Source organism: Argentina silus, assembly GCF_951799395.1.
Source record: "Argentina silus genome assembly, chromosome: 7".
Lineage (NCBI taxonomy): Eukaryota > Metazoa > Chordata > Actinopteri > Argentiniformes > Argentinidae > Argentina > Argentina silus.
Genome location: NC_139661.1, coordinates 9867187 through 9877868, shown reverse-complemented (window position 1 = coordinate 9877868; position 10682 = coordinate 9867187). Strand labels below are relative to the sequence as shown.

Sequence of the window (10682 nt, the reverse complement as noted above, 5' to 3'; positions counted from 1 at the left end):
TTTATTGAGAAGTTCTTATACAAAATTGAAGGTGTCAAGCTTGGAGAAGATGTTGGGCTATATATAGAGAAACAAATGTGTAAATGTAGTCAGTTTTTGTAGCCTTGGTGTGGAGGGGGAGGTTTAGGATGAGTACAGACATGGAGTTGTTTATTGCAGCAGTGGGTCCTGTGTGATATGTGCTCGTCTTGGTAATCTGGGCTGCTAATGGCCTGTTCCTTCCTGTCAGATACTGGGGGACAGGATATCACTCTCCCTGTAGTCACATGAGCAGATCTAGGAATGGTTCCAGAGGGTCTGCCCTGTGATGTTCTCTCATCCATTGACAGGAGTTTCAAGTTCTGAGACTGCTGGGCTTAATTCCTATCTTCAAAATGAACCCTTATCTCTCTGGAAACAAACGCCACTCCTCACTGCAGGACATTTTTCTCTGTGTTTCCTACATGTTGTATTCAAAGGTCTATTCCAGTTTCCAGGAATCTGACAGCTCCATATACGGGAGAACATAGTTCCATCACCTTATGATGGGAGATGGCACACAGTGGGAATCTAGACTTCAGTGGGAAATAATCATGGAAAAGCAATTTGAGCCCTGCTCATGTTAGACACTAACTCCTACAGGGAGTGAGAGGGATAAACCCAGAGGCTATAGATGACAAGAGGATCTTAATGATCATCATCAATATGATGGCTAGTAAAAAAGAATACAACTTTTGCTCTATGCTCAGCTGGCTGCTAAGGATTGCCGGAAGTGTAATGGCTGGAACCAATGGAGGCTGGTGGAGGTAGAAATCGGAGGTCAGGTTCATTGTAATGCATGGAATGGAATGAGGAATGGTATCAAACATGTTATTGACACGTGTTTGATACCATTCCTCATTCCATTCCATGCATTACAATAAGCCCGTCCACCGATTTCTACCTCCACCAGCCTCCACTGGCTGGAACCTCTGTAACAATGTTAGTGCAGATGAAATGCCCTTGTGTCTCTTCATATTACTGCATACTTCATACACCCCTTCATATTTCACTAGGTGGTGCCAGAGGGAATGCAGCAATGGGGCTCTGTCAGTAGTCCTGAGTTATATTCTACAATATTAAACCAACTACACTATAGTTGAGAGAAACTCCCACTCTGCTGAAACATACTGTATGTTTTGGCAGCACACAAGTTGTATCAATCAAAAGATTATGGGTGCAGAAGCTCCAATGCAACCATGCCATTGTGGATACATTGCAGAGATTTTCCTCTTACAAAAATATTGATACTTCATTGATTTTCATATAATATAGTTTATTCATATGCATACTATATTCATACATTCCAAATATAGTCTTACTGATGGAGAAGCAGTTCGAATGAGCTTTTATATATTGAACCGCATCTGTTCACCAACATCAATGATGGCATGAAAAGACAGAGGATTATTCATATAACCACAACAACATTATATTTCACAATTATTAATTCAACCAGATATGAATAGCGCAGACTGAAACTATAGATTTGATATGTAAAAAAACAACAATACATTGAACATTATGATAGAGTTGTATGAAGACGTGGTCAGACACACAGTAGTCGAAACCCCTGCTAGTTATGAATGTAGATAAAGTCAGACCACTTCATACTCATTGTTTGACTTTCGGAGTAGAGCTGGATTGTTTGGGCTTAGCCTCTGGCACCTTTAGACAAGACAAACAGTGAAACTCATCGAGGTAGAAGTTATATGAATGGAGAAGAGCCTTCCAGAAGGTATTCTTACCGTAGATAAGCACTATGGCATTGACTGTAGTAAAGACGGAGGAGACAAAGAAGGCGGGCACTAAAACGTTGTCATGCTTGACCGCCACCTGATAGTGCATGTAGAGGTCAACCACCAGGTAACAGAGGAACACCAGCACCAGGGTGAGGTTCATGCGTATCACCCGCATCTCAGCACCCAGCTTGGGGCCGTGGGAGCCATTGGTGGTGGCCTTCATGTGCTGGAGATGGATGGCCAGGTGAACAGAGATGGATATGCAGCATTTTACCACTACAAGCCCTGGTAGAATGTTGGAGAGAATTAGATTTAGAATATCACTGATCACAGAAATTGTGGTATCAGGCATGATGACGCCACAGTCCTTGTTCTCTGTGGTGTCGTTGTGAATGTGGACAGCAGTCAGCATGGGCATGTGGGTGCCAAAACCACAAATGGGAATGAGGAGGACCACCATGGTGACATGCTTCAGGATCGCCGCCTGGATCTTAGAGTAGCACTGGTTGGGCCTGGACACTAGCTTGGTGCTGTAGTAGAAGGTCAGGAAGGCGGTGGTCCACATGATGGTGAACTTGAGACTATAGATTCCCTGCAATATGATGGAGTAGTACATCTGGGGCAGCTTGCACGCTCTGTCTAACTCATCCATGGTCATCCAGAAGTAGACGAGCAGCTGGTGGGCCACATTGGCCACAGACAGAGCTCTGATGATTGTCTCACAGGGGCTCCAGTGTTTGTTCTGCTCGTAGCTCCTCATGTTCATTCGAAGGATGTACAGGTTAAAGAATACAGTGAGCACAGCCATCGGGCCAGTTATTATCCAGATTGCCGTCTTATTTGCGCCAATCATGGTGTTGCTGTTTTTCCTAAACAATGTCCAACAACTTAACAATGTCCAAAGTATTTTTTCTTCAATGTGAGGAATGTTTTCCTTCAATGTTCAAGGTTGGGTGAAGAAATATACCAATAGGCAATGCTTAATGGCATTTAGATCCTAACAACTCTTCATCTTTAAAATATCTTGAGTCAGAGCAACACATACCAAGGATTGTTCTGGTCTATGGAGAAAAAATACATATTGAGTACTTGAAATAAACAAATTTGTTTCACATAGACTGATTTAGAATCCTCATCGTCAGAAGCAAAGGAAATTACATGAAAAGGAACTGAAAAAAAGGTCCAGAGGATAAAGAGAGGCAATTCTACCATATTTAAGAGTGGTAAATAGAGTATTAAAATGTTAGGACTTTACCTCAGAATAAACTCCCTTTGGGTTTGATAAGTTGTTGCATTCACATCCAAACTTTCTCTTATTTCTTGGTTCTCTCACTATAACATAAGATTGGCTGTCTCATTCAATACCGTTGCCTCCAGTAGAGATAAAGTAAGATGAAAAATGAACAAAAAAATCAAAGGTTGGCTTTAAGAAGTAGCCAGAAGATGTTGACTAATACTGGCATTGCAAGCTAAAGCGTGGACGCTTTGATTTCAGAGTTTTCTGACTGGAATTTATAAAGAAGCATTGAACTCTATTCAGGATGGTATTTGCATTGGTGAAGGCAATAGGCAGTGGTGGAAAGGCGTTTGCATGGGCCTGAGGTGTAGATGTGTGCTCATTATGTGTGTATATCCGGTGAAGTTACTGTCCCAGATTCAGTGCTGCATGACAGCCTTAACCAAACCACAAATAGTGAAAACCATTTTCAGACAGGAGGTTGAGTCCCCATGCAAATGTCCTTCCTGGAGCTACAACCACAGATTTACACATCTTTCCACAGGGCTGATGTTCATGTGATAAAAGGGGCAACCCGCCTTTGTCTCACCTTAATGTACCGTGCTAGTTAACCTTGTAAATAAAAAAAAACATTAAACTCAGCCAGATCAAAAACCTACCTATTAATTTGGGGCAGGCTAGAATTGGAAAAGAATATTATGTAGATCAATTCTATTTTCTAGTGTCATACAGTAGTAGTTGCACCAAAGAGAGAAAACATCCCCCCAAAATGATGTAGGCTTGCATTTACTATTGAAAATTCCTTTGATCATAACCTAAATCAATTATCCCCTGAACTGTCTCTCTTCTATAGTCAATCTGCTTTCATATTTTGCTTAAGTTTAACATTAAAATCAATATCATTATCGCATATCTAACCGGCACACAATGTCAGTCCATATCAACCACCTCATAAAAATTATTTTCAACAAACATTCTGCAATGTCAAAAAAAACAAAAACACTGTGGCATCACTTAAATCAAATTAGTGGTTTGCCTGACAATTAGCCTTCCTCTTGCATTCAGTATGGTGTTTCGAGGATATTCATTTGCTTTGTGTGGCTGTGAGGATCAGTGATGCAGAGAGATCGAGGACATGATTGATTCAGCATGGTTGTTTGATAAAAATTGATAATAAAAAAAATCTCTGTTTTTATTGCACAAATACAAGAAAGATGATAAACATTTTGGGCATAATGTGTTGCAATACTATGTGGCTACTATAGAAATAAACATTCACACCTAACATTCACTATGTACAGTTTAAATATAATCCTTCACACTCATTTTCGAAATCAATGCTAGACACACCTAACAGCAAAACATTATCCATTTAAAAAAAATAAAAATACCCTGCATGAGTGAAGTATATGTCTATACTGGAAGTTGGCCAAATGTCTTTCAGATGATTGGACTCCGTTGTTACACAGGGTAGCCATATCTGCTGTCGTATTTCAGCACAGGGCCTTTCTGCTCGCTGGGGGCGGGCTGGGGTGTGCCCTTGCTCTGGTCTGAGTAGGTGTTGCTGTGGCCTGACTCTATCCTTCGGGGCTGGTTCTTCCTCACAGAGCTGTAGACCACCCCGGTGTGGGCACGGTAGCCCAGGACTGAGCGGAAACTGGAGTTCCTGCTGGAGGGCCGGCTCTCTGGAGCTGGGACGTCCTCCCTAAGTGGGCCGGGTGATGGAGAGGCACAAAAAAAGAGCAGTTCAACTCATTGACTGTTTCCCTGGGGCATGTAATTCTTGGAATGTCTGGAATGCCAATTATCATACCTAATTTCATTGGCAACCTCCTTCTCATAGCGACGCTTGTGGCAACAGCAGACCAGAAGCCAGATGAGAAGCAGGAGGAGGAGTAACAGCAGCAGAGCCCCAATCACAGCACCCACTATCACCCCTACTTTGTTGGTGGCTAAAGAAAAAGGCAGTAATGGTATTTAGAGACAGGTTCCAAACAACTCTGAATATTCCAACTGTACATAAAGCCTACTCATACAATATCACTACAACAGGTTTCATCCAACAATATTATATCACTGCATGCAGGGGATGACATTCTACAGCTTTAGAATACAGCATCTATATCATTTTGAAGTTTAGATATATCTAAAGGGGTATGGTCTTTCAAGGGTATGGTGTAAAATAATATCACACATTTGTTAAACTTACGATTATATGCCCGCAGGGTGTATTTACACTGTTCTTTGCCCACAGCATTCTTCACCTCACACAGGTAGTTTCCCATGTAGCTCTCCGTGTGATTCTTTATCAGCAACTCTCCAGTCTCTGAGTCTAAAGGAAACACATTTAATGCCAACTACAAGCAAGGCATCATTAACCAGTACAGGTAATCCTTGTAATGTGTTGGATGTTTTAAATAGAAGCTTTGCTTCTTGGTTCCTACTTTGTACTGCAGTGGGTGGGATGGCCCCTCCACTTTCTCTTATCCAGACATAGCTTAGAGGGGTGCCCCCCTGGGAGGACCTACAGCGCAGGGAGACAGTGCCCCCCTTCTCCTCGCTGCCTTCAACCCAGCACTTAGGTACTGATGGGCGGTCTGGAGCAACAAAACAATTGTGGTCAAACAGTGTTTTAGGGACTATTATTATTATTCCTAAACAATATTCACAGTATACTGTATGAGAGGACACACAGTTTTACTGTCAACTTGTCATTGTAGTGTATACCCATCAGAGGAAGTTCCATCAGGACAAGAACAAGAACAAGAGAGAGAGAGAGAGAGAGAGAGAGAGAGAGAGAGAGAGAGAGAGACTAAGAGGTTTGGCTACAGCGAGGGATAGTAGAGGGTTAATGAGTACCAGTGCGTTAACATTCCATTGTGAGAACATAGATTTAAGAATGGAAGAATGTAGAGGGATGAAACTGGTAAAACAGAAACCAGTCAGGGAGGTGCAGCAGACATAACCGGTATTCCTCACCAATAACCACAAGAGTGACCTTGCGCATGTCAACACCCGGCGCCTTCTTGACTTTGCACTGGTAGGTGGCTTTATCTGAGACCTTCACTGCAGAGATGGAGATGGACGCGTCTCCCTGTTTGGGATCTCCTAAGAAACCCAGCCTCGAAGCCACACTGGAGTCACCATAGTTCAATGTCTGCCCTCCTGCATAGGATAAGATCTGAGAGCCGGAGATACAGCCCAGGGGCAAAAACAACACTATTTTTGAGAACAGGTTTTTCCTCTGCAATAGGGATGATGAAAAAGCTCATAGCTCAACAATATCAACATGCCCAGTTAAGACTTTGTGAGAGACAAACATTTAATTACTAGAAAAATACACTATTGATGTTAGGATTCTTTACCACCCCCATCTCTCCCTAGTCCAATAGTCTCACCAGCTGGTCTTTCTGGGTCATGTCAGGGCTGACGTTGGACCATTCGATGTCCAGTTCTCCAGTATCGGAGGGGGCAGGGGTGTAGGTGCACCCCAGTGTGACTGTATCCCCCTGGGCTCTCTGAATAGTCTGAGGGCCTGTGGATGTCACCTGCAATGCCAAAGTGACATCTGGGGGTTCAGAAGAAAAGAGATTTATATTCAGATTTATATTTGTCTTCTCTTATGCTATCTCTGCTATGAAAGGAGTTGGAAACATAATCCAACAGCACAAAAAAAGGAATTAGCTGTATTTGAAATGAAGACTTGGATAGATGATGGAAATAAAGATCCATAGTATGTGAAGAAGATACAGAAGTAGAATGTGCAGTCCCCTCATGGCATGGACGTAAATGACTACTTCTTGAAGCGGAAAGAATTGCATGGTTGTAAAATAGCATAGCATTCTAATTACATCCCTAAAAGGATGCTCAACTTCCTATAACTAACTACCTCTGTCATTTCACCTCTGCAACATTTATTGGACATCTGTGACATGGTTCGTATAAAGGGTGGATGCATAACCGTAACATTCATTACTGAGCCCAGTAGAGTACATGTAGAACAGACTAGCGTTTTTTCTATGGTCAGAGACATTCTGTCTGTACCAACCTGCTGTCGAGCTGCAAAACCTGTTGTCTAAGTATGTGAACATAGTCAATGCCTGTCACAAAGATAAGTTCCACCTCCACTGACAAAGATAAATACATCATATACAGTACAGTACATAAACACATATGCATCCTGTAGATGTGAGTCGAGCATGAACACCTCGATATGAACCAATTGAAAAGTAGACAGTTGACGAATTATGTGGAGGCTTAACTAAAATATTTAAGAGGCAGTTCACATACAGAGATGTACATTTTGTAGGAATGAAAAGGAAGAGGAAATAACAGAAATGGCAAACATATACCTTGAAACCCAATCAAACCTTGGGGTTCACAACAAAAAACAAATTCACCCATGATGACTCACCTGTATTCAGATTAATTGCAACAACAAACATCACAGCCAGGTGTAGCCTTGAGCATGTAATTCCTTTTTCCATAGTCACCCTGTTGTCAAACCTGTAAAGCACAGTGGAGAACATGAGTACAATGCCTGCCTGTACCATTCAAATGTGTGTGCTTCCTCATTTTGATTAAATCTCCTTTATAAGGAAACATTACTCAGCTGACAGGTGGTCTATCATTAACTGAAACTACAACAATAAAGGCAGACCTGTGTGTTATCTTCATACATACGCTAAAAAAAGAAATCTGAACAAGTGTAAAGGTTCTCTTCGCCAACTACTTTATTGAAAATGTATAAATCCAAATTACCTTCCAGCAAAGAAATAATCCAAAGGTAAAGTAGTTCCCGAGAGGCCTGACAAAGTGCACCAGCACTAAGGTTTTGCTAGCCCTTCTGTCTCTGGGCCTCACCTGAAACTCACAAACAGGTAAGTGACCTTAGGCCACACCCTCTCTGTCTATAATGCTGTTCTATAGGGTATGGAGGAGGCCGAGGTCCATTTAAACTTGCTATGTCTTATGGCAAGTCTAATAATTGGATTTGTCTCATCTTCTGCGATAGACTATGTAATTAATTGAATATATTCAATAATTTTGCCTTTTTCCTGTTTATTTCATGACTCAAATTTGACTGATTTCCATCAACAAGTAGTATATTTTTCTAGGGCATGGGTATAAATAAAGAAAAGTGTGTGATGGTTTTCCTAGTGATCTATGAACCTCTATATCCTACAGCATATCAGATATAAGTTGTACTGTAGTGTAGGCCAGTGTGTTTAAGTCTTAATGAACTGTCTTTGTTTGGATTAATCATTACCACGATCAGCAGCTGCCACCCCTCCTTGGCACGCCCAAGAAACTGGCTGGCTGTCCACAGGTGTGTCTCAATGTTGCTCAATGTTGTAAAACTGTACTGAATACCACCAACAATATAACTGTCTAACTTTTAAAAACCTACAACAATTCCAATTCACAAAAAGAGTGATTTACCTCTTAAGAGATCAATATACCATGGCTATACTTACGTTTAATGTGTATGTAATGGAAAATGTAGCAGAAACCTGCTTGTGATAGTGCTCCTAGCACAAAAGGCACAATCAGAACCACAGTTAGCTCCTTATCAGTAGTGTTAGCTGTGTGCAAATATATCACATGATATGTTTTTCCAAAGTGCACATGTACGCATTTGACAGTATAGTAATTTTCTCTTCAGCCATCTCTTTGAGTTGAGAGGTTGATAAAGACTGGCCTCTTAATGGTGGTGTATACATTACACTGTGCTCTTAGTTTAATGCACAATTGAATTCAACCAATTTCACCAATACTAGTCCAATACAACAAAGATAATCTATTTATAGACATTTTTGAGTGGTGACATGAGGGTTGTAAAGGGAAGAGGGTCATTGGGATGCACCTGAACTCAACAAACAGGTTCTGTGACTGAGTATAAACATGACAGTGGCGGAGAGAAGCAATAAAGAACACTTCAGTCATACTATAGGCGACTGTATGTAAAAAGTAAGGAGCTACACTACAATGATATTCAAATAATCCTAACTTGTGTTCATATCTGCAACATACAGTACATTCTACATACCGTATATATCATCATCATCCTTAATCTAAACAATGTTTTCTCCTACTAAAACAACATGCTAACATTGAAAGAGTGAATCTGAAATGCCTTGTCATGCAGATCACGCCTTCTGTTTTTGTTGCTTGTGAACTCCTCCTTAATAAATGTTTGTGTGATGCCCTTATGGGAGAAATACGAATGATTGCATGTTGAAGTATGTAAAGGCATCTACTGTCATGTGAATTTGTACACGTACTATACCTAGTGTACATACTCTGGATGACTGTCTCCACCTGTTGGTAAGTTCACTTGATTTCATGCATCTGACCTTTAGCTTCTCTAGGTAGTTATAGTGATGGGACTATTATCCTAGTTTCCCTGTGTACTACAGATTCAGACATAATGTCGGAGATGAACAGAAAAAGGTAAAAGCCTTCAAGAGAAGTAGAATATTAACTGTTTGCATTTAAATTTGCTTGATTGTTTACTTGAACCATCTAGTGATAGCCTGCCTGTAAGAGGCTTGCAGGACCGCAAGGGGCTGCAGAAGGTGGTGCGGACAGCTGAGCGCATCAGTGGATGTGAGTTTCCCTCCATCCAGGACATATACAACAAAAGATGTGTCTGGGTCATCAGGGACCCCAGCCACTCCAACCATAGCCTGTTTGAACTGATGCTGTCCAAAAGACGGAGCCTCCTCCGGAGCCTCAGGGCCAAAACTCAGAGGCTCACCAACAGCTACTTCCCCCAGGCCATCAGGCTCATGAACAAGCCCACCTCAAACTCTTGACTTTACCCCCAGCACACCCACAGAATGGACTTCATTAGCACACAGTCACTTTAAACAAACACCTCTTACACCAACGGCACAGTGCAATAACAATGACATCCCACTGACCCACTTTAATTTTTTTACTTACTATTTATACTGTAAATTGTGTCATGTCTATTGTCTTATGTGTCCAACAATCGTCACTGTCCAACTGTCTCACTTATCTTGTACTACTTGTACTATGTCACTTATTGTCTTGTCCTTATTTCATTGCACTACTGAGTATTTGCGTATTTGTATTATTGTATTATTTGTATTTTGTATGTTGCATTGTCATGGAACCGAGCCCAAAGATTTTACTCCCTGCACTCGTGTATGAGATGTAACAATAAACTTGAAACTTGAAACTTGAAACATGGGTGGGTCTTGCGATTTGTGTCTCTTATTAAGTTGTTTTCAGGGTTATTTGATTATCATGGCAGCTGGAAATAGGTACAAAGGGAAAGAGACAGGGAGATATCAGCCTATGAACTTAATTGGTCTGGGCTGAGGCTAACATAAAGTTATGCAGTATTGATCGCCAGAGAGTGTATGTACTTGATCACACTATACCCCCAGATCAGGATATTGGCCACTGGGAACTCTCAAAGTGCCAGGCAATGCACTCATATAATACTATGTTCATTAGGGTGAATAAGAAAATCTATGAACAAGTGGCACCTCAGATATTGCATGGAACATGACCAGAATTCAAATATAGAAGTATTTACAAGGCCATAGACCCATATCATGCCCAGAGAGAGAGAGAGAGAGAGAGAGAGAGAGAGAGAGAGAGAGAGAGAGAGAGAGAGACACCATGAGAGCAGGTGTTTAATTGCCCTAGAC

The 10682-nt window shown here is 41.3% G+C and overlaps 2 protein-coding genes across 2 annotated transcripts; both read right to left on the bottom strand.

The window, feature by feature from the left end:
- Nucleotides 1–1632: 1632 nt before the first annotated feature.
- tas2r202 (taste receptor, type 2, member 202) lies at nt 1633–2568 on the bottom strand (the record flags this gene model as incomplete). The annotated part of the gene is made up of 1 exon (XM_083673295.1): nt 1633–2568. One exon carries the CDS (start codon nt 2566–2568, stop codon nt 1633–1635), a length of 936 nt encoding a protein of 311 aa, XP_083529421.1.
- Nucleotides 2569–4168: 1600 nt separating this feature from the next.
- Nucleotides 4169–7852, bottom strand: vsig8b (V-set and immunoglobulin domain containing 8b). Its single transcript, XM_083672695.1, has 8 exons — nt 7759–7852; nt 7412–7503; nt 6396–6565; nt 5977–6178; nt 5442–5594; nt 5207–5329; nt 4811–4949; nt 4169–4702 (listed from the first exon to the last, which is right to left on the bottom strand). Exons 2-8 carry the CDS (start codon nt 7482–7484, stop codon nt 4459–4461), a joined length of 1104 nt encoding a protein of 367 aa, XP_083528821.1. The 5' UTR covers nt 7485–7503; nt 7759–7852; the 3' UTR covers nt 4169–4458.
- Nucleotides 7853–10682: the final 2830 nt, after the last annotated feature.

What these genes read in the sequence shown, in the direction of transcription:
- vsig8b (XM_083672695.1), bottom strand. Translation starts at nt 7,484, where the DNA reads ATGGAAAAAGGAATTACATGCTCAAGGCTACACCTGGCTGTGATGTTT. An exon ending in TGACCCAGAAAGACCAGCTG is followed by an intron (nt 6,179 to 6,395) that starts GTGAGACTATTG and finishes TCCGGCTCTCAG; the next exon opens with ATCTTATCCTATGCAGGAGG. An exon ending in CCCACCCACTGCAGTACAAA is followed by an intron (nt 5,330 to 5,441) that starts GTAGGAACCAAG and finishes TGTTTCCTTTAG; the next exon opens with ACTCAGAGACTGGAGAGTTG.